The following is a 24,568-nucleotide window of genomic DNA, read 5'->3' as shown; positions in this document are numbered from 1 at the left end:
CATACACATCCCAAGCTGTGCCCTCTACCTTTAGTTTCCCGTTGTCATTCCAGCCTGTCTGCTTGAATTCATTCAAAGTTGTAAGAAAACCTCTTGGGACAGCCTGTCCCACACTGCACCCACCACTGTAAAACCTCCACTGCCATACTACTGGTTCTTATCAGCCATCACACCTTAAAGTATAGAAGGTGTGTCTAATATTAGCCAGGAAACATCGCAGTGAAGACCTGGACTTTTTCAGCTAATCAGTATTAATAACTTCCTATGTTTGAAGACAGCCCATAGGAAACTCAGCCTGACTCATCTACCCTGTAATTAGATGCACTCCTCGAAAAAGTGCAGGTGACTGCACCACAAAGGCACATTAGCCAAGGTGCAGAATATGCTTCTGACCAAAGGGCAGATAATAGTGGCAAGAATTTCCTTCCACTGATATAATCCAAAAAAGCAGTATTTCTAGCAGATTTGGCATCTGGATGAGGCTGGAAACTCAGGCAATCATTTTCTTCCTCTCTCTTATCTCACTCAAGGGAAATCTGTAATATGGACAAAGCCTTGATTTATTTTTTACACTCTCACAAATTACTAGAAAACAATTATGCAGAGAAATTTCATGAAAAGCAGAATATATGCAGGCCTATTTGCTATATAGTTTATACCTAGACTGTGATTCTTACCAAAGATATTTGTTTCCTGTGTTCTTTTTTCCTGCCAAGTTCAGCCATATATCACTTTTATGTATCTGAAGGCCACAGTGTAATGCAATATGAAGCTATGAATGGGATAAAGTTACATATTCTCCATTGATTTTCCATTGTATCCATTATCTTTAATGCTGGAATGCAAGCTAGTGCGAGGGCCGGAAGCCTCCGCACCTCCGCGCTGACTGCTGCCTTATGAAAAACATCCCCCAGGGGCAGATAAAATCAGCTGCGAGTTGCAGAGAGGAGACAGGAGTTCCCCAAAGTGTCCGGCTTAATGGGGGAAGCGGGTCCGTCTGTAGGAAAGAGAGAGGGAGAAGGTAGACTCAGGGAGGGGGACATGAGAGGGGCTGGGAGAAAACCAGAGAAGGGCAGGAAGAGAAGGCAGGGGAAGGAGAAGAGAGAGGGAGAGGAAGGGTGTACAACAGATCTGCTTCAAGGGTTCTTAGCAGTGGAGAAATGCTTTTTGCTTGCGTAAAAAGAAGGAAAAGAAAGAGATCTGTGGGCCATGATGCTGCAGTGATGCTGTGGTGCAAAGTCCTCCAGGCACCACCAGCATCGCTGCCTGGGAAAGCAGTAGTGAGTGCTCAAAAGCCATTGCTCCTCCATCCTGGGTCTTGTGGAAAGCAAGCTGAGGGCTCCCTGCCATTGCTGTGAAGCCCCCGGGTCAGGATGAGCAGGGAGGATGTTTTCAGGCAACACCCGAGCTTGCCACCATGGCAGCTCTGGCCAGAGGCTGAGCATCAGGGCTTGGGAGCGAGGAAGATGAGCAGGATGGGAGGCTGCAGCTGCACGGGGACGGCGCTCAGAAGGCTTGCTGCCCAGATGGGCCCAATTGTGCTGAGACTAGATGTTAACACTAGGTCTCTAACAAGCTTCTCAAATCACATTTTTTAAGGCTGTGTGTTAACAGAAAACAACTGTTCAAATTTAGCAAGTTCCAGCACCACTTTCACCCTTGTTGCATCTGGGCCGCTGGAGTAAGAAACACCACTGCCACTTAATTTTTCATTCCTCTTGCAAAGGGTTAGAGTGGTTAGTCATGCGAGTGGTCGCCTTGAACGATCCCAGGCAAGCAGTCCCAGCAGGATTTCTCCTTGTGTGACTAATTGCTTCTCCCAGGAGGCCAGAACTTCCCATCAAGAAGGCAAAGAACTCCCCATTTTAGGGGCAGAGCTGTCTGTAATCTTAACTCCGCAGCCACCGCTGTTGCCCCTGTAATGTATTTTTAAGATCAAAATTCTTCTGCAGGACAAGTGACCTGTTCATCTTCATGTGGCCTTTAATGCTCTGGCTACTCTTGTTGACATCTGTGACTAATTCATGATCTATGAAACCAAGCTGTGACCAATACAAAAAATCTTTATTATAACCCTGCCAGGTTGATCGACAGGCATTTCTTGGGAAAGGCCTCTTTTCTCAAGAAGAGCTGGATCTGAGTAACTCCACGGGACGACATTTCTGGAAGGAGCATCTCATCCCTGCTTACCTTGAAGCACATCGGCTCACAGCCGTGGACAAGCTGCCTTGCTTCACCTGTAACCCTGGAGACATAGCTTAAGAACCTTCATGCAAATTTTCCTTCAGTTATCTGGTCTGGTAGAAAAGAGGCTCAAGCTGACACAGAGCAGAGCCTTTCCAGCTAGAGCAAGAAAAATCTGGTACCTTGTTTTGCTATTTTAGCAGGGGGAGAGCATGAGCCAGGCTCCTTCCCGCCTGATCCCCTCGCTATATCTGTGTGTACGTGCCTGTGCTGCGCAGCAGGACCCCTTTTCTCATTTAAACAGCCAATTAAAGCCTACTTTGGCACTTTGCACATGACATCAACTTGCAGTACTTAAGCTGCCTAGCACAGTGTGAATTTAATTTGATAAAGGGGCAACTAATAAAGATCTTGGAAGGCTAGTTAAAGTTCATTAAGCCTTTCCTTTCAAGGTACACTTCCCTCCAGTGCAAAAGTTTGCGTCTATTTTTTTTTTTTTTTAAAGCTGTGTTATATCCTGCCACCAGAAAAAGGTGCCTGTGTCACATCCCGACAGGGTATATTTAAAGTCTCACTGTCAAAGTCATGTCAGGCCTTGGTTCTTTGCCCAGAAATGTGCAGAAAGAAAAATAAAAGCCCTTTTCCCTGAGTACAGGGAGAGGAGTGCAACGCGGGTTGGTGCAGGCAGGCTCCTGAGAGGGGAATTGGGCTTCTGTCACACTGAGCTGCATTCATCCTCCTTCTCTTGAGCTATCCGTAATTCCAGATGGCTTTCATAAACAGATGAGGAGGCTCCTCTGAGTTCGCTGGTTTAATGAAGCCCGTATGGCTGACTCATGTAATAAGTATTTAATCATGCTGATGAAAATCATTTAAAAAACTTCCACCACACACAGCGCTGTTCCCTGCACAGCCACGGAGCTGATAGCACAACATCACAGCCAAGGAACCTCCATTTTCCAGAGCATCTCCAGGTGCCTGCCTTGCCTTTCATCAAGGAGTTATAAACGTGTGCAAGCGTTTGTGCATTACCACCCTCTAACAAGGAGCTGTTCATCTTTGAAAATACTCATCAAATCACCTACAGAGGTGCCACAAAATGATTTTTTTAAAATTCCACATTCCCTGTGCAGCTGTTTCAGAGGTCACTCAAGGGTTAACACCTCAGTGTTTATATTTTCTCATTAGTCTCTGTCTGGGATCTCAAATGCCCATGCCTTAAAAATTTGCAAAGCTAGAGTGGTGTCCATTTGTAAACAGAGAAATGTCACAATACCTTGCAAATACTGAGTGATCTTAGGTGGAAATTGCTCCTCTTGCCAGCAGAACTCATAATCAATGCATGAAGGACATGGGCCTGCATCATTTCCAGAGCACAGACCTAAAAGAACACATATAAGTCCATCACGTGGCAACTGGTAGTCCGCACAATTTCAGTACATTTTAAGCTAGCTCCAAAAAGTCAGTCCTCCTCCTCTCTCCCAGAGAAAACCCCGAGCTGAGGGTCCCTTCAGAGCGGGCTGCATGCAGAGGGTGGGGGTGACCCTCCCTGGGGCAAGGCCTTAGACCTGTTCTCATGTGCTGTTGCCACCCAAAGAGTCCCATGTGGGCTGGAAGGTTCAACGTCAAAATTTGAACTTATTCCTTGGGGGGACAAGGTCCATAAATCACTGCCTTGGAGGGTCAGAAAGGTCTGGAAAATTCAGTGAGGTCTGAGAACAGGAGAGGCCACCTTGCATGGGCTGTAGCACTAAGAACATTCAACGTCCTCTGCCAGGTGATTAGTTTGTTTCCGTGAAAGGCAGAAAGAGGAAACATTAACACTAGGGCTGGATTAATGTTGTCATATTTGTCCTTACCTTCACAACTGATTCATCACCATTTAGCAGGTCCAGTCACTCCCTCCGAGAGCTCTGGGAAAAGGAAGATGATGAATCCCATACTGCTCTGCACAGGCTCCGGGCCACAGATAGAGAGAGGTACCCCTGGTTTTATCTGCAGAGAATTTTGTGAATCAGCCCAAATTTTGACAGGCAGATATTTTTTATCAACAGTCAAAGTAGTTTTAAGTGTTGGGGGCAAGGCCACTTAAAGAGCTTTGATTTGTAAGATTATCTTTTCCAAAGTCTAGAAATGTTGAAAGCTGAAAGTGTGTTATCAGTTACAAGATTGCTTACATCCTGATGGGAAAGGGCTTATATTCTGACATTAGAACAAACAAAATCTCCACTCATTTATTTTGTAAGCAATTTACTGTTCAAATCACTGAAATATAGCACAGCGTTCATGGCTTTAAAAACTGGGTTTATCTTCATTTCCCTCACTTGATTTTACAATAGACATTTTTTCCACTTCTAAACATGCAAATATGTTGAAAAGATACCAAGGTAGGCTGAACAGAAAGATGACTGTGATCATGTCTCATCCACTTATTAACAGAGTGCCCAGGAATTACGCCATGCTTTCTGATTGACTGAGATGCCCTTCGTGCATAATAGGTGCTGCTATAAATAGTTGTTCCTTGGTGGTTAGCATTTAAGTCTTCAAGATTGGAAAGTCTTCTGGTTAACTTTGTATCAGATTACTGTACACCTAGATATACACAGCTCCAAATAGCTGGAGCATTATGGTCTTCAGAGGCTTGATAACAAAATCCAGAGTTTTTATACAAGTGCTTCATTCTCCCATTCATGAGCTTATGAATCCTGGAGCTGCAGGATTAAACTCTGCAAGCTCAGGAATTCTGTACCCCTTCTTGTATCTCACTTCAGAGCACCTAATTAAGATGTCACCGTAACTTTTCAGAAGAGCACCTTAAATAGAAAAACACTGGAACAGCAAAGAGGTCTCAGTTTCCTTGGTTATGACTAGAAACTCCAGAGCTAAAGGACACCAATAAGAGAGCTTAATGCCTATAAATCTTGCAGTGTGAACTGATTCATGACTCAAAGTGCCCAAGCCCCTAAGACTCAGGAGAAAAACCCTTTAAAATAAAGTTCACTGCTATCGCTGGAAACTTTAACCCACTGGCTTCACACTCAGAAGGTTTAAGCTGCAAATGGCAGGAGAGGATTTATGTGCTCCTCTGAACAAAATACATCAGGGTAGGAAAACTTGACCCGACAGTTTTGAGACATGCCTGCCGTAAATAACCGATTGATTGGCTGACTCACAAAGCCATTAGCAGGCGTGAGGTGCCTGCTGAGATTCAGACATCGCATAAAATGCTGGAGGTGCCAGCAAAATGGACACGGCAATTGGCCATGCAGTCGTCTTCCAGCAGACTGCTCAGGAGAGCTCGTGAAAAATGGAGCAGCTTGCATCTCACTCGTTTGACACCGTAGCTCTGGAAGGGGATTGTGTGTGGGATCCAGTCTGTCGTAGGCAAAGGGGAAAGAAAAGAGATAAAACGACCTCCTTCTGCTTGAGCAGTAAATCATGTAGAGGAGTAAAAGTATTTCAAATGAAGTTGGCAATCCTGCCTTGACAGTTACAGATGATGAGTCTTTTCTGCTGTAAATCACCACAGCTGCCAAGTGGCACTAGTAGAGCTGAGCTAATGGGGCTTTCCACCCCCTGAAAAGTGGCAGCAGCAGTTATAGGAGGGAATTTGATGACTCTGATCACAGGCTGTCAGGTGAGAGGACCAGAGGTTATGTTTTACTATCTGAGAACAGTCCATTTTTACCTTTTCCCTCCTACAGAACACATGTGATACATCCATCTTCACTCTCCCTGCTGCAGCCAGGATTTCTAGACTTGGGTTGGTCTTCGTGCACTGTCCCACCCTGATGGCAAGGGAAAAGCTAAGAGCCGTGGAAGGCTCCTGGAGCTCTGCCTACCAAGTCTTTCATTCTGGAGAAGAGCAGGCAGTAGGAAGCAGAGCAGAGATGATGTTGGTCTACTCCAGACACTCATTTGTACCAATCCGAGACATATGCACCATGCAATTAAGTAGGAAACTGGGTGTAAATGGCTACATAAACAGCAGCATAATGATGAACCAGAGCCAGCTCCTCAGGGAGGCTGCGGCTTTGGGCATTAGCCTTGAACAAGCAAAGATGGGGCATTGTTCCAGTATCAAACACAAGATGAGAAGCGGCAGCTGGGAAATAAAAGGCAGGTAGGAAGAACGTGGGTATGTGGAATTACGTTGTATCTGATACTGTTCAGAGTCTCAAGTTCTTTCCAAGCTGTTCCTACTCAAGGAAATAGTGGGCCAGCTCACAAGGACCAGCTCCCTGGGTGGGTGTCTCCTCCCGTAGCCACACTGCCTCTTGTACTGGCTTCTAGAGGAGTGAGAAAGTCCTCAGTTCTAGCACTGCCACCACTCAAAACCATTTGCTCTTTCAGAACCAGAGGATTCCTCCACTGTGTAGGACTTGGTTCCCCCAAACAGTTTTTGTTTTATGGATCGGATTCAACGGCTTGCTTTTTTTTTTTTTTTTTTTTTTTCCCCAAGGAGCAAAGGGCTGCAAGGGAAGAATTGGTTCCAAATAATTGCATTTACACAGTATGCAAATATGCACTTGCTGAGTATTGACATGCTGCTGCCCAGGTGGTTTCCTGGTGGCTCCTAAAACATCAGAAATGGTGAACACTAGCAGAGGATTCATCTGCTTACAGGAATATGGCCCTATTCCTACAAACTACAAGGCTGTGGAAGCATGACTGTGCCTAAAGTCTCACTAGGTAATCTCAGGTTTTATTATAGTACACTGCTATCCCAGAAATGTCTTTCAGAGAGGCAAAAATATCTTAACGTCCCCATCCAGCTCTAGTCCCCTCATTTTAATGCCACCAAGATATATACTTGCATGCAGGGCTTTCATGAAGATGATTCTTCTGATCAAACCTTCCAGCAGAGCAATCCACAGGACAACGAGCATTGCTGCAGCAAAGACCTCATCCATGCTCAAAGCACAGTCCCCAGAACTCATGGCATTGCTTTAGTCAGCGCATTCAAAACACCGAAGCTTGGTATTGCCTGAGACTGATATTCCTGACTGTTCACATCGGTTTGGCCTGTGGTCTCTAAAACTGGAAGCTGAACTACAGAGAAAGAAAGAAAACAGCTGAGTATTTCCCAGCTGTGTAATATGGAAAGATGAGGGGTCCCAGGTCAGATGGGGTGTCTCTCCTATTAGGAAGAAGAGGGAAGAGCAGGTCAAGGGAGAGTGAGTTTGTGTCTGGAAAACACGGAGTAAACTTTTGCCAAATCCTTTGAATTTATTTTCCCTTTCTTGTTGTGCTTCTTTTGAACTGACATCAGTCATAGGCAAGAAATTGGAGGCAAGAAGCTTTGGGGATCTTGGTTCTGTTTTGCTGGCAGTAGTTCCTTTGAACTCATGGGCTTTTAGGGAGATAAGAATGATCATATGTAATGAGAACAGGAGCTCAGCACCTCATTGCTGACAGCAGTCAGTAAAAAAAATGCTTTGGAAACAAGTATCAGAAAGGGAAGAGCATTTGTCCCACACCCAGCCGGCTTCCAGACCACAGTAGCTTAGGGTTTCTGAAGACAGATGCTGCATCCATACGGCTTCTGCAGTGAACAGGCACTGTTTGTGCTGTTTTCCATGAGTTTGTTTAATCCTACCCTTTGAAAGTTTTAACCACCGCAACATCACCAGTGAGGCATTCTGCAGTGCCATGAAGCCTGTTAGAAAAGTAGTTCCTCCTGTTTGCTTTGAGATTGCTCTTGGGCAGTTTCCTTAGGCAATATCCAGTCCTGGTTTTATGGTATGAAGTGAATAATGGCTCCATGTTCACTTCATAACTACCAAGGGCTCCATCCATGTCCCCTCCTTGCTAGCTTCTTTCCAACAAGTGTCTTACTCTCTTTGAGCTGCCTTTTTTTTTTTCTTGAAACCTAACACTACATTTCATACAAATATTTTGCTACAGAAGAGAAAATACTTTATTTTGGAAGTGTCATTTTAATACACACAGCGCAAATGTTTATAAATACATACCTGCACACAGACAGGGCACTTGTCAAAACACATTCAAAGAATACCTAGGTTCTTTCATGTATTACATACTCAGAGTGAAAATAACCAGCTATATTTAACCCAGATCCAAGCCCAGACTAAATTATTTTAAAGGTCAATTAAAGAACAGAAAATCTCACTAGCTAAGAGATAAAAGGCTCCCATTCATCAGCAATTCCAAAAGCTGTAACAGAACTAAAGCACAGAATGAGAAATTGTAATTAAGTGCAATTTCATATAAAATCATTGACAACTCCAAGTTTCTATACCTGCCAAGACCTGAATTCAGATGACTGCATTTGGCCTACAGCAGTTGATGGAAACTCCATCACTCACCGCGCTGATGTAGTTGTTTGGAAACCAACGGCTCTTGGCAGAGAAAATACATTTCAGCTTCTGTTGAATGACTGCACATATGATGAGCAGAAGATGAGATAGACCAATAGCCAGTGCTCAGATTTGGATTATGTTTTGGCTGGTGCTTAAAGTTCAGGTCTGAGGCCAAGTGAAGGCTAGAATTTAGCCTGCAATGTAATCCTGAAGTCACATGGACTCTTCTCCTCAGGTATTGGACTCAGTGGCAGAGACCTGGGGGTATTTTCTCCCTTGCAGTTGTGAGTCCATCACTTTGGCAGGCGCCACTGTGCTTGCTGCATTCCTGTTCTTTGGCCCTACGTGAGTCAGTTCTGGAAAACTCTTATTTGACCACAACTGGAAAAGAGAAAAAAACCCAAGCCAAAACCCACAGATCAAATATATAAGACGGGTTTGAACCACAAAGTCCAGTTTTCTACCCTGACAGAATGCATGATCTCAGCTCAGAGATCCCACTGCAGTCCCCACAACAGCCACAAACTGCTGAAGGAAGCATTCATGGAGCTGAGACCCCGCTGCAGTCACCCAACCTGAGCCAGGCAGGTGAGAGCAGTCCAACCAGGAGAGCAATGAACACAGCGAGCTGAATCCCTGAAGAAATGCTGGGATTTGTTCTCTCTGGCTGCTTAGAAAAGCTATTTCCAGAACTTAACACCTTCCTTCAACCTTAGAACACCTCCTTGGGTAAACATAATCACCTTCCAGGTTTTGGCCTTACACAGAAGGAGATCAGTCCGCATAGGAATGATATTTAACACAGGTCACAGTTTAAAATGCCATCAAAAATATCTGGAAGGCCATTCATGTTTCAGCTCTGCCATCAGCCCTAAGGTGAGGACACCCTGTTGTGCCTGCTCAAGGCATGGACTTGTGATGTGCACCAGAGCATTTGTGCAATAAGCAGAAACAACAGCCCAGCTCCATTTCTTGTGTTTGCGATTTCTTAACGTGTCCAACACACTGGGAACCCATTCGAAAAGCAGGGATGGAAAACTTGGAAAGCAAATGGAAGTGAAGAAAAGCCCTTGGTGTAATTTTACAGCGTGTGAAAGACTTAAAGCAAGAAACACCACCAGACGCCACAAGGAAACTACTTTCAATTAGTTCTGCTTTGTGTTATACCTACTGATGAAAAATAAAAACAAATTCATTCTGTCAACAGCTCTATCTATAGCATAATCCTTAAATGAACTCATCCGTCAAACTGGTCTCCTCTGGCAAAACACATTACAATCCCTGTTTCTCAGCTGTGTGAATCAATCATCTGTTTTCCAAACCTATTGGTCAACATCTTGGGAACCCAATATATTTTTATTGCGCTAAACAAGCCAGTTGCAGGGCACCAACTTCACCACGCCACCTATGTACAAAGTGTTCATCTATTAGCAAACTCTGCGATTTCAGGGAAGCTACTCCCCCGTCACGATTACGTGGTAAATGTGCCTGACCTGGAGTAAAAGCAAACCTCAATCCTCCTGCCTCAGCAGTGTATGTGGGATAACCAAGTTACGAGGCTTTAGAGAAAGGTCATTTTAGCCACATTTTTAACAATATCAGAGTCTATTGAAAGTCTGGGCTACCAACAGGTTGGAGAAAAGCAAGATATGTCCACTGTGTGGCAATCAGCCTCTTCCGGAACGAAGACTGACCATGGATAAACCCAAGAGAACTGTGTGCCCACATCAGCAGGTACTAAGCCTCCACTGCAGAGGAACACTCAAGTGGTTTGTTGGTGCATACAGATACCAGTAAATTTCACTGCAGAAAGCACCAAAGGCAACAGGACTCGTACTTTGGTGTGGATTTTGACAGCTGAGATGTATCTGCCCAGGGCTTCCAGACCCAGCCGGTCTCGGCACCGGACCTGGCAGCCCAAGGAGGAGGAAGGGAGGAATTCATCTGAAACCAAAGTCAGACTTCCCCGAGGAACAAAGCCATGGCTCCCGGACACGCATACACCGGGGGAATCTCAGGGCAGACAGGTGCCTGGCCCACGTCCGTACACAGGGACAGACGGGGAGTTTTGTCAGCTAAATGTCTCCAGTACAGATACCCTTGGGAGGAATGAAAAGTTGCCAGCAGCGCTGGCCAAAAAACAAAGCAAACAAGGCATGTATCACTGGAGAGTCAAATAATCCCTGTGCAGCGAAGTCAGGTTCGAGGAATGAAACCTCACTGCTCACAGGCAGCGGCTGCCGAGGGCGTGTGCTGTGGAACCAGCCTCTGGAAAGTCATCTGGTGTTCATCTTCCCTAAACCCACAAATAACCACCCCAAATCCCCCGACATCACCATGGAGAAGCAGCCTCACTATCTTTCCTGTCAGAGGAGCCACACACACATCAGCACAAGCAGCAGATGAGAAGCACTTAGTTCTGCCCAGGAGCTCCCTCCTTTCTCTACTGAAGGTCCCTCTGTAATTCCCTGCCCGGCACGGTGGGCTGAGCCATCTGCCTTCTTACCCTCACTGGCTCATTGTTCAAAAGCTCATCTGTAAACAAAGATTAAAGACCTGCTAAGGGCATTGCAAAATTCAAATATTCGAGCCCCCATCCGAGTCAGCCCCACATGTCACTCATGAGCTGGTATTGAACATGAGGTTTTGGACAGCAGATGCCTTGAGCAAGCCTTCGCTCTGCTTTCTATGTCTCAGAGCTGCTCTACAGTTGCAAGAAGTAAAAGGTTTGGGGTTTTTTTCAAAGATTAAATTCTGCGGGCTGGCACAATCTGAGAGCCTATAGCATTGTAGCAATCCCTTTGTACAAGTATCAGGTATTGCTAATTCATATCAAAGTGGTGAAAACTGGTGATGTGGCACAGTTCTGCTTCTTACCCACTACTCCAGAGTCCGATTTCAGTGTAGAAATGGGATCATGTAAAATAAAAAAAAAAAAAAAAAAAATCCACATCAGTGCCATTAATGAAGCATCAAGCAGGTACTTGAATTCTGATGGAGATAAATGTAATCTGTTCCACTCAAGGAAAAGTGAAAAATATCTTAAATGTTCATAGCATTTTCAGAAAGAAAAAGTAATTATTTAGATGAGGCAGACAAGAACTAACTTAAAATCCAGTCCCTGTTGGTTACTGCCCAAAGTCTCCAGAGGAGGACAGTGGGTGTCAGGGGGCAGACATGGACCTGGCTGTGGGGCTGAGGCTGCTTTGGGCTTTTCCCACCATGATGACACTGGGTGCAAGGGCAACATTTTCCTGCCTCAGAACAACGGGTTTTTTTCTGAGGATTTTTGGCTTAATCAAAGAAGCACAATCCAAGGCAAACCATGAAATCCTCAAGAACAGCTTAGATAAACAAGAGGGTGGCTGCTCAGCATAAAACACCGATGGAGGGGCTGGGGGCTTGGAGGACTGTGCTGCAGACCCCCAGCTCTACCATTGGGACATTTGAGATCCTGGTCCCTGCATCCCACTGTCCTCAGGGGGCTGCCCTGAACACTTGTGCCCTTCACATCCCCAGGATGGCGATCGCTCCCCAGGCCCGGCGCTGAGACAAGCTATAAATATTCCTCCCAACCTTCCCCCATCACTCAAGCCCCTGGCACCTCGGCAGTGGCCGCAGCCTCTGTGGAGCAACCCACAGCCCCAGGCCAGCATGGGGGCACCACCTGCTTCCCCCTCCCAGCGGGATGCCCGTGGATGCTCCAAGCCCCAGGGGAGACGGGACATCCCGGCAGGCTCTCCCAGAGACACCGGCAGATTAGCAGCTCTATTTTTCAAGCTGATCCTCTCCCACCCCCTCCAACTTCATTCAACTTACAAGAATTTAAGAGAACTTGGCAGGATGGGCAGGACCTATATATAAACCACAGTGGCCATTTCGTCAAACAGACCCCAGTGAGCAAATGGCCTCTGTACCTGGAATGTGGGTTTATGCAAGTGACAGGTCAGCAAAGCAGCTGCCCTCTTTCCTCACAGCACAATGGGGATAGCAGGGATGCCATCAGCACTATTTTTTTCCTACCCTGCTGTGCACTAAAAAATTTATTCTTGGGACATTATGGAGCAGGGGAGTAAAAATAGATATGCAGGTTCAGCAAATGGTGCTCTCCATGTGTTTTGACTTTTTTTTGCAGATACTAGAAGCAAAGAGTTGTGCCACCTTATTAAACTCGGTGTTTTCTCTGCAGCTCCTGATGATGACACTGGCTGCTTTCTGGGCTCACTTTAAAAGTGTTTCCAGCAACCTGGGCATTTCCGATCAAACCAGAAAAGATGAGGCTTTAAACAGATCAGCCTGGGTGGGAAATATCAAAACACCTGGGGCAATGGTCCCAACTGAAGCTGAGTTTCACTTATCACTATCAGCAGCAACCATTGTTCATCACATGGTAAAGAAAGTTAGAAGTGAGGTTTACTTTGCTCCAAGACCTCTTGCCTGGAGGTGAGCAGCCTGCAGAGCTGGTCCTGGGCACAGGTCCCTGTCCCTCATGCTCTTGACACCCCAGCCCAGCCCCGTACCTGTCCCTGCACTGAGGCCAGGTGGGAGGCAGCTCCTGCAGCCGCTTGCTGAAATCTTGGCTCAGTAAAGCTCAGCAGAGACCAAACCAGCTGGAGCTGCTGGGATGCAGCAATAAACCTCGCGGCTGCCGTGCCCGTGTGATGTGCCCGTTGCAGAGGCTGTGATGGCCAACTTTGCCTGGTCCCCAGAGAAGTGACAGTGGTTAAATAATCCCAGCGTTAACACTAGTGGAGTCGTTTTGGTGAAGCAGCCTGGGAGGTGCCATGCTGGCACTGGGAGTGTCTCCCACCCACTGAGCCACGCCCTGTGACTTTTTTAGACCCTTGGGGACAGACGAGTGTGTTTATGACCAGCTCAGAAGGGGCTGAGTGACAGGCTTTAACCTCAGGCTCTCCTCTGGTTTCCTTGAAGGCAGAGGAGGAGGCTACAAGATGGGTCACCACAATAGGACCATCGTGGGGGTGAGGGCAGACCAGGGAACCATCACAGGGAGGCACAGGCAGCTGAGACATGGAGGGTGACAGAGCAGCAGGGCTGATGTCTCCATCCCAGACCCGCAGATCCCCTGCACAGCAGGGATAGTGCCACATGCCTGTGAACATACACTCTGCTCCAGGTCAGCAAAAGAACAGTTTCAAGCAACAACCCAGCAAATCCTTCCTCTACCCTTGTTCTCTCCTCCCTTCTACTCTTAGCCACCTTCCTCCTGCCCCAGGGGGGGACAGCAGGGCCAGGGAATCCCTTTGCCTTGGTGAGCTTTAGCAACCTACAGCAGTCCCGTGGCTGCTCCAGGACCAGCCCAATGGTGCCAAAGCCCAGCCTGAGCAAAAGGAACCCCCCCCTTTAGGGGCTGGATCCAGAAGAGTTAGGTTCCATTGGAAGTCTCCAACATTTAGGCTCCTAAACACTTTCCCAGCCTCAGGACAACAGCAGCAAAGGGGACTGACCCTCGTGCACCTATGTCACCCTTGGGCACCCTTTATCATCACGCAAAGCCCCCAGTGAGCGACAGAGCACTGGGTTGGGACTGGTTTGCTAAAGCGGAGCACCAAGCAAGCCCCAGGGCAAAAAGGCTGCAGTGCCAGGCACTGTGCAGAAATGGAGGGCAGGCTCAGCTGTGCCCTCCCCCCGAGCTGGGTTGGCACAGGACAACCAAACTTTTAAATTCACCAAATTACTGACAAAACCTCACCTATTTTTCCCATTTTCACAGGCAACATCCATTGGACTCTGCTTTTTAGGTCTTCCCAGTCAAGCACACTCCCTCTGCAGCGTAGAAAGGGACTTCAAGGCCCAGATTCCCAAGAGCTCACTTAACAGCAAGCTGTAGGGACTGGAGAGACGACAAGGAATTTTAATAGAAGGCAAATTAAGCACTTTATAACTCACTTCCAAATTGATTTATATGGCCAAGGCTGCTCTGCTACCCTTTCACAGAGGAAAGATCCCTAAAGCAAACACTTTCAAAGGACTGATCCAACTCCCCTTGAAATCAGGAGAGGCAAACCCTACAAGTCAAAGCTGGGGCTAAAATGTTCATAAAAACCTCAAACCCCTCAAAATCACCACTCAATAGATTGCTTCCGCAGTCCCCTGAATCTGAGATGCTGGTGCCTAACGGATAATGCTGAGCTATCAAAACACTAATGTACGTGGAGTTTCTTTATGCCTAGTGAAATGCTGTGCTTAGCATTACATTTTTAAAAGACTCAATTTCTCGGCATTAAGGTTCATTTCAAAGCAAGGAATTTCACTCAGTATCTCCTGGGACCCCTAAAGCCCTTGTGCTTGTATTCCACCCCCACAGAGGGAGCGAGGGGTGGCGGGGAAGTGCTCAAGCCAAATATTTCCCCCTTCGCAGCACGCTGGAGAATGTGCGGTGACACCTCCACTCAAAGGGAAAGGCCTTGTTTAGACAAGACGTGGCAAACACGAGGCCCCTGCCCTGGTGGAACAGCTTCAGTGGCTGGAGGAAGGTTGAATATCAACTTTCAGAATTGTGGGGAAAAAATATCTGTCCATGGTTTCCATGTAGTTCCAGCCTGAGGCTTTGCATCCCCTGGGGAAACGTCATTCCTTGGCTTCTGACCCACCAAATTGAACTGTCAGATTAAGGAATGGCAAGACAGACGTCTTCAACTAACATTTGGCAGCCAGGCTGAGACAATGTCTCTCCATAGAATTCTCTGATTCTCTGATTCCACCATCATTCGAGTAATCTCCCCTTGGAAAAGGACCAGATGAATGTTCCCGTTGCTCAGATGGTTCCAGAAGAAATAACTTGTAAACATCAGCGGAAACTGTGCCAGCAAATACCAAAAGGAAAACTGTACCATTTCAACAATTACTTTGGAGCTGGCTCCAGCAGCAACACTCCAATAAGCATTAAAAATGACCGTATCCGTGCAGCTCCCTGTCCCACCACAGCTGCCAGAGAGCATCGCGGCCCTCATGAGGTGCCCCTTATTGTGCAGTGCTGTCCCCCAAGACACTGACCTTTCTCCCTAATCCCATCTGGTGATCACGCTGTGCAAGAGGCCTGGTTGCCCTTGACGGTATCATGGCTCACGTAACAGCTGAGGCTGTTCTTACTCATCCTCAACTCGAACCCCTTCTGACCCTTGGGATGTGCTGTGGTAACAGCCAGCAACTCCAAAGTGCCACGGGAATAACTCAGTTGGTCTCAGCGCCCACCAAATCCAAAGCACCTCACTTTTGTGCAACAATTTATGGACAGTTTATATCCACTGATACCATAAAAGGGCTCTTAGCTCTTCACACTGACTTTCCTTACTACTAGTGCCTGGCAAGTCACAGTCTGCAAGCAGGACCATGCTGTGCATCGCTCCTGAGAAAACTGCATGTCCAGGAGGGGTAGAAGGTCTCAAGTCCTGAAGATGCAGCAATGTTTTGGGGCATAAATTCTACATATCTTCATTGAGAGAAATGCACACAGTGGCCCTGTACTCAACCATGCAGACATCAAAAGGCAGCAAAGGCTATAACCCTGCTCTGGAGCCCAGGCAGAGAAATGGACTATGGAAGTGTTGAGTCTCAGATGCTTTCTAGCCATCTAAACTCTTCATTTGAGCAAAGTCACCTCCAGATAGACCTTCCATCTGCACCCCTTACCCACAACATGTGATTTCACCTATAGCTCTCCGCACCTCTGAACTCCAAGCCCTGAAGAACTCTTCCAGGTCAGGGAGCCACAGCGGAAATTCCCCTGCATCCCAGCGCAAAGCTCAGGGGTGAGGGGGCCTCCAGACAGGCTCCTGTGACCACACAGTGACTGGCAACTAGAACAGACCAAGAGGAGGAGGTTGGTACTATTTCAGAAGTTCACCCCAATGCTGTACAGACACGGGTGAACACATCCCTCGGCACAGCTTCTACCCAGTCTCTGTGTCCGCATTTGGTACCCACCAAGAGCCTGATTCTGTCTCACTGCTCAGGCTCTTCAAAGCTTAGGCCTGAAGGATCAAACCTCAACTTATATATTTAGAGAGGTAGACAGTAAAAAGCATGAATTCAGCTATTTCTCCCTTTAACAGGGATGGAAGCTGTTCATCAAAATTCTGAAACAAATCCCTGAACACGCCTCTCATGAGCTATCCCCAGTGCCAGACCTCTAAGAAGTTATGAAACACACAGGCTACTTAAACCCTTCCTACAGGACATTCACAGCCACGAGCTGCACAAATCCAGCTGGGGAAACGCTACACCAAAGCCCTGCTTCCGGGCCGATGTACAAAATGAAACAGCAGAGCACGACTGGAGGAGGCAAGAATAAGGCCTGAGATTTTCATGGCCCTCGACTCCAGGCCCTATGGGTTCTGTGCCATCATAACCACATCCCAAATATTTTCTCCATCCCTGCGTGTAAATCCCATTATTGAGCAGAGCTACCTGGGAGGGTGGAGAGACTGGGCTCTTGGGAACACCATCCCACTCCGGTCGATGGAGCGGCAAGACAGAGCTCCTGAAAGGCAAGAGCCTGTAACAACTGCCCCAAGCTTCCAGGGCTCCTTAACTCTCCTCTGGCCAGATCTGTGATGTGCTACATGATGCATGGAGCAATTTCCACCCTTGGTATCCAGAAAAGTAGTTCTCAACCTGGGCTGATTAGCCATCACACCAGCCTCCCCATTCGTCGTATAAATCTAGTGCCTTCGATTACATCATGCCAGAAAACTGAAATGGAAGTCAGATGGTGAAGGCATTAATAGCAGCACTGTAAAGGCTCAACAATGCAAACCTTCCCAAAATGAACTGTCTTGACCTTTGCCGGGCTGACAATAAAAGTGTGACATCATGTGCAAACGAGCTTTAAATTTAAACCAGGTGTGGAGAGCTGCCTGGTGTCATGCGGCTGCTGTGTAAACCACTGACATGCGAGCAGCAATGCCGGAGGCAGGAGAAACACCAAGCACAGAGAGGACCCACTTGGCAACAAAACCAGGTACCAGCAGCTGGTGTGGTGCACGACCGAATTCTGCACTGCACTTGAAAAAGCTGGGCTTTGTGCTGTTTGGTACCAGTTCTACTTGGGGCAAACATTTATTAAGTAAAACATGAATTTGCTGATACTCATTTCCACGTGTGTGAGCATTCATACAGCTCTGGAATCAAGCCAGCAGCACAATAATGAGGGTTTTTTTCCATTTAATACTTGTATTCAGAACTCCCTTAGACCTTGCAAAGTGCTTGGGGCTGTGCTCACAGGTTGTCAGTCCCAGCTATTAGAGCATACTGTGATTTACAGCCAAAAATCACGTCCCTACCCCAGAGCCCTTCCAGGGCAGCCATCATCCCTCCAGCTACTACCCCATAACAAAACGTTCTGCCTTCCCCAGCTGACCCTCACCTTGTGGCACAAGGTGGCCCTTCCCAAACTGCCCTAAAGGAGCCGTTTTTCACCCCACTTTGCACTGCCAGGCCAGCTGGGCACCCACTGTCAGTGGCCCGTAGGCAGGGCTCGCACGGGGCAGCATGCTGCACAGCTACAGCCTCTGACATCTCTTCTGCTGCCTCTCGTTTTACAGAGGGGAGCAGAACAGCAGGAGGCAGGTTTGCTGTTGATGAAACCAATACCTGAGAGGACGTCAGCTGCAGTTCTCACTGGAAGTTATTTTCCGCATCCTTTCTGTTTTGGAGAGCATGGTCCAAAGAGTAAAATCAAGCACCAAGAGCAGACAGGTCCAGGAGGAGCAATTCATAACAGCTTCCTGGACGACTCGTATCCATTTCGAGCCGGGTGCTGCAAGACATCACCTGCAGAATGAAGGGGGGATCACACAGAACTACATAGATGGAGAGCACATGTAAGTGCACAAATACAATAACACCACCAAACCTGGAATGACTTTTAAGAACAACCCCCTTCCCTGGAAAAAGTGATGCCACTGCCTGAGCTGGGACTAGCAGGACACTGCTGCACATCAGAAACAAACCGCATAGACACACTTGGCTATTTCACTAACCAGGCACATTATGCACAAAGCAAAGATGACAATCGCATGAGTTAAGCAAGTACTGTTCTTTATTTTCTGGTTTATGTAGAACATGCCCTGGCTGTTCCACGGGGAATCTGAGGGAGGGAGAATTCAAAATAGGAAATCTGTTGTACAACATACAGGTTTGACATGAGTTAGGCAATTTTTACACACAGATAATTTTTTTTTTAGAATTCCATTTCCCCATGAGGCACAGTTGGATGATCACTACTGAAACACAAATACAAAACCCACCACCATAAACTGTAAAAATTAGGCAGCACTTGTAATACTGAAAATTCTTTCTCATCGGCAGTCATTAGGAAGGAGCAGTAAACGTGTCCAAAGGTTTTTCAGTATGCAAAGCACCTACAACTAATGTTCAACATTTTCAACACGAAAGTCAACAGTAAAACCATAGTTTCAGGTAAAGCAAAATGAGAAAGGAGTTCTACAATAATCAATGTTACTTTAGCTCCTGGACTGATCTGAATTTCAACCTTTAATTAGAGAGCACATTGGGATGCCACTACAGAACTAAGATTAATTTTCATCTCCTTAAGTAGGGACATTTGGAAACAACTGGATTAATCTTCAAGTATTTGCAGTGATGCATTGATAATTACGTCCATCCCTATTTTTTATAGAAATGAGAGTGTAAGCCACATGCAGCCCGCGGGCTGCTGAATCGGCAGGACTCTGAATTCTGAACCTCCCTTTGGCTCAGGAAGGGCTTGGGAGCTGGCCTGCCAGAGAGGGACACCTCCGTGGTAACGGGGACACTGCTGACACTTCTATCCATAACAGACACATTTCTGTCCCCCTCCGTCACATGTAACACTGAATGTGCTCATGCTAATGAAAGCGTTTCATATTCTTCGCAAATAATCCTCAAAATTAATTTTAGGAATTCATCTGAAATGAGACTGGCCATACTGGGTCAGGCAAAACACCCACATCAGTCCACAAACCTGCTCTACTTCTGTCCCAAGAGATGCCCATGGAGCCTCCAAACAGGCAAGCGGGGCCTGAGGGCTGCTCTGCATCCTCACAGCCCCCGTGGACTACTGCTGCTGGAGCACTGGCTCCCAGAGCCGTACCAAAATGGTACTTTGCACAGCATGAGAAATACACTAAAGTACAAGCCTGTGTTCTCTCATGGAAACAACGTGCTTGTGAGCTGCTCAAGGATTTAACGCTTGCCTTAGCAGCTCCATCAGAGAGATCCCATTGCACTGTTGTGTTTTCATCCTCATGAGGAGGGTTGCAAGGGTAGGAAATACCAGCACCCTGAGCATGATACAAATGATTTAAGAACTCCAAATCAGCAGTCTTCCCATGTTGCAAAGTTAAGACGTGACCACATTCAAAAACGTAAATTCTTACACAAACAAACAAGGCGGGCAAACCAAAAAGGCCAGCCTAGGCACAGCACTGACCTCCAGCGATGAGCAGTGGTGGGCACTTAGGGAAGATAAGCCTGCAGGGCATGGATCCAGCAGCGCTTTCCCTGACCCGTACCCTCTCGCCCAGGCTGCACTTCCCATAACAACTGCTCAGACTCTCAGCTAAGGGCACACTCCTGCTCAGCCCTACCTGACACTGATGCAAAAATTGAAGGGGAAGGTGAAAGGAGGGACAGCAAGAGGATAGGACAGTTTCAGTGTCTCAATTTTCATTGTACGGGACACGTGAGAGAATTTTAAACAAATATTGCCATGAAAATCAATATATTAAGATACAAACTGCTTAGAAACACGGGAATAAAACACGAGCATTTCCCACAAAGACAGGTTTATAGCGCTTTTGTTTTGTGGTACTCCTTCCTACAATGCTGTTTACAAAAGACACTCTCCACACCCAGCTTACCACTGTTCATCTGAAATCTGAGCAGCCTTCAAATGGACAAGGAATGGAAATAGGAGAAAGAGAGAAAACAAATCAAAGGCAACCAATTAATTATCATCTCTTACACTGTTGTTCTTGTTCAGTTGGGGAAAGGCAGCCTTTCCAAGTGAGTGCAGAAATGTTGTGGGCCCCTTCACCCATTCCTGTCAAGTCTTCAGAAAAGAAGGTTGGAAAATGCTAGCTACAGGTAACAAAGCAGAACCACTGAAACTTATAAATCTGGAAGTTTGGGAAAAAAAAAAAAATCTGTATACAAGAATAAATATATTTAGCAACTGTGAGCAGAGAGTTCCAGACTGGGGGCCTGTTTTGTTCCAAAAATTCATGCTAGTGCACAACTGTGGTGAAATCTTTACACAGACACCATGAACAATCTGTGGGAGATGGGAAGGATAAAAAGTCTCCTTATTATACTTTTTCATTGTGGAAAACACAACTTTTTCTAAATTTGGAAACAGAAGTTCTTTCTGCCCCTCTCTCCATATTTTAAGTTATATGTCATAGAACTGTAAAAGCAGCAGTATTTCTAACTCTTTCTCAGATGAAAGATACCACACATTCTGTCAGCCCCTGTGCTGCGATCCTTTCTGCACCACAGCTAAATGTAGTAATAGAGCTCCAGCAGAGGTGTGAATAGCTTCCATTCATCCTCAGTGAGAATTAACCTCACTGGCATTCATCGTTCCAAACTCTACCTATTAGGATAGTTATTTTCTAGCCAAGCTAGTTAGGATAATACTTAGGGATGAAAAATATTACATGTAGTGATTTCCATAGCATTACAGGAATCAACTGTAAAATTAACAGTGTACATCAGGTATTTTCTCAGTCACATTTTTTAAGACAATGCACACAAACCCAAGTGCCTGTGTACGAAGAGAGCATTACAGTGCAGGGCAAGACTGCTTTCTCAGGGGGAGGAGGAAAAAACAAAAGCTTAGTAAAAAAGTCGTCACCTTTCTGCACCTTCACAGATAATCTGTCTTCAGTGTCAAATCTTGCTGATTAGAGTTTAAAATAAAGTGACTGCAGTGACTACAAGTATTACTCAATAGTATGCTACAAGAGAGTATGATAAATGAGAAAATTTCCAAAAAATTTCTAATAAATATTCCTCCTAAATTCTAGTGTCTGAAAAAACCCTACAGTTCATTCACATGAGTGTAAGTTCTCCCGTTTTCATAAAAAGTTTTGGTTCAGTCAGAAAATCACTTCCTGATGTACAGCTGTCATTGCTTTCTCAAGGTACACTTTTAAGAGGTAAATACTTATCTTTTTACACTACTTTTTAGACTACTACAATACGCTGAGTGGCTGAATCCCTACAGCATAACAAAGCCTGGGAAACACAGCTATTCAGCGGGAGCCACAGGCAGGAAGGCAGCTACATCTGGTTATCAGGAGTTAAACAAGTTGGGAGAACTGCAAGAATAAAGGCAAGATGAGGAGCCTCAACCATAAATACTCACACGATGCTGAGAAAGCCTGATCCATCCCTTGATCAAAGGACGTCAGAGACCTCTCAACTGAGAGACATCCCCTGTGAGCACACACACACACACTTTAACCTGCTGAAGCAAAACTGCTGGGCAAAGTGTGAAGTTTTATGAGAAAAACGTGCTATCTAATGGCTGCTGCTGCTCAAAAAGGCAGTCCCACTCCTACCACACCCCTCACTTTTCTTGTCCCCTAATGAGCTCATTCAGTTCCTTTTTTTTTTTTTTTTGGCAGAAAAGGTGTCACACCTTGCGATCACGCTGGTTTTCTGCTAGTTAAACACGCTGGCCATGAGCCACTGCCAGTGCCACAGTAGTTATGAACTTCTGGCCAAGAGTGGACGTGCTCTTTCTGGTACCGACAAACTATTAGATGGCTCATCTTGTGTAGTAAAACTTCTGCTAGAAACTTTATTATAAAATAAACTGCAGTCTTTTCCAGGGATCCTACCAAAACTTCAGAGTTAGTGCCCAGGCCCCACTGCACATGTCTATTTCTATATTAAACTCAGAAGTACAAGAATATTCCCCAGGCAAATAGGATTCCTGAAGCAGTACCCAGCTGCACCACCTGAGTGCCTTCAGGCCAGCTATCAAAGATGAAAAGTAACTTATGGATCCCGAGAGATCTGAGTGATCTGCTGTCATCCTAGTTTGAGAGTTCAGGAACAGAAAAGACGATTCCCACTCTGCTATTTGCTGTTTCTCCCTATTAGACAGGTGAGGATCAAGCACATTCAATCAGGGTTATGTTAAAGTTGGCACATCAGTCAGCATTTCCCAAATCCTGTGTGACACAATTAAAAAGGTTAACAGCACAGCCCCACTGCTGAGAAGTTAGAAATGCCAGGCTCTGGGGCAGCGCCCCTATCTCAACTGATAAGATGTAAGTCAACACATTAACAGAACTGTCTCAGCAGGACTTTCTAGCAACAGTCAACTAATTTGCTAACTGTGCACATTACAGACTGAAACATTAAATAAATGTCACTTACTAGCTGCTTTCATATTAGATAGATGTATTACTTCACTCTGATTCACTTGTGACTTCTTCCACTTCTCAGATATAAAAGTGCTAAGCTAAAGTAAAAGAAATAATGCATCCGGAAATAATGAAGAATTTTCCCACTCTCTGAGGCTGAGGTCTAACTTCTTAACTTTACATAAGCCACTTCTGTGGCAGCTTAGTTTCCTTAGGGCATAAAGTTTCTGAAGAGAACAGGCTATTTTAAAGACATAAGATCCCATCTGATAGAAACAAATTTTAAAAACCTTACCACGGTATCAGCCACTGCTTTCATTCTACTAATGAGGAACTTTTGTGGTGGGCACTCAATACCATATTTAACAGAGCCCAGTCCAAAACTGCATTCACATTTCATGCAAAAAAAAAAAAAAATTATAAAATGGTACATGGAGGTTTATAGAGATCTGAAGTAAAATTACTGTTCCATAAATGTAAAGTTTCTTTTGTCTTCAACAGAGGCAGAATTTTACCTTTCAAGCCCAAACCTTCTCTGACACACAACAGTACATAAAATACAAAACCACTCTATTTCAAATACGAAAAACTTGTAAAAATGGGAATAAGAGAAAGAAAGGGGTCTTTCACTGGGAGGAATACTGAGGTACACTGGATAATATTCAAAAGTAGATATTAATTGAAAAAATGTCTATTAACAATTGAAAAAGGGAAATACTTCCTAATGCTACTAAAAGCTACTATGCTAGGTGGGAAAAGCCTTCTAATTTAAAAATTACTTCAGTATGATTCAAGTATAGTGAGGTATAAAAACTGTATTTTAAAAAATCCAACAATTATAATCATGATGTGCCCATTAAACTGGGCTAAGGTGGTTGGTTTCTGGATCCATGTTAGGATAAGTTAGGGTAAACATTTGGAATCAGAAGTTCTTATTGTGAACTGGCTGAAAGTTTGGAAATTATTCAAGCAATAGAAGTCTTTCACAGTTTACATGCACACAACATAATATACACATCATGACTAATGTGTATCTACCCATCTGTCTTTAGAAGAGGAGTTATTCCAAGGTTCTGCTTTTGTTCACCATGTGCACTAAACCATTTTTGCATTGCAGAAATTCTCAAAAGACCTTTTTACCCGTCATGATTACATAATTAAAAACTAATATTTTAGAATGGCAAAGACTAATTGTCCAACAACTGAAGAAGGTGACTTAAGATTAAAGAAGGAACATCACTAACACAGTGAAAAAGAGCGATTTCTTCCGTAGACAGCTTTGGTCAGTGTTTTCTTTAGGATGTCCAGCATGCATTTCAGCAGTTTTGATACATCTCTGGTTCTCGCTGTCCTTCTGAAGCTCAGTTCAGACAGTGACAATAGCCTGTTATTGATCAATCCAATTGAAAATTATTAGAACTAAACTGAGAAGGCCAACACAAATGCCAAAAATAACCAATGCACATGCCTGTGAAGAAAGAAAAGCAGAAATTAATGTTTTCCTGAAGGAAATATTTTACATTTCTAAGGCCTATTACTAATGATGAAAAACCCTGTATGAATAGATTTAAACAGTGTCCTTAAAAATAATCTTTAATGTTTCAAATTACTCAGTTGTCAAACACAAGGTATCTGCTTAGGGGGAAACTAAATAAAGCC

At 45.3% G+C, this 24,568-nt stretch overlaps 1 protein-coding gene across 1 annotated transcript in view; it reads right to left on the bottom strand.

Moving 5' to 3' along the window:
• Positions 1–18,552: 18,552 nt before the first annotated feature.
• The window catches only part of SLC38A6 (solute carrier family 38 member 6), a 44,746-nt gene continuing 38,730 nt past the window's right edge, over positions 18,553–24,568 (bottom strand). The window contains exon 16 of the mRNA XM_074908828.1: positions 18,553–24,377. Coding sequence (XP_074764929.1) covers positions 24,297–24,377 — 81 coding nt within the window. The 3' untranslated portion in view covers positions 18,553–24,296. The remainder of the gene's footprint in view (positions 24,378–24,568) is intronic.

The sequence above is a fragment of the Athene noctua genome, chromosome 6, assembly GCF_965140245.1.
Source record: "Athene noctua chromosome 6, bAthNoc1.hap1.1, whole genome shotgun sequence".
Classification (NCBI taxonomy): Eukaryota; Metazoa; Chordata; class Aves; order Strigiformes; family Strigidae; genus Athene; species Athene noctua.
This window is presented reverse-complemented; position numbering and strand designations above follow the sequence as displayed.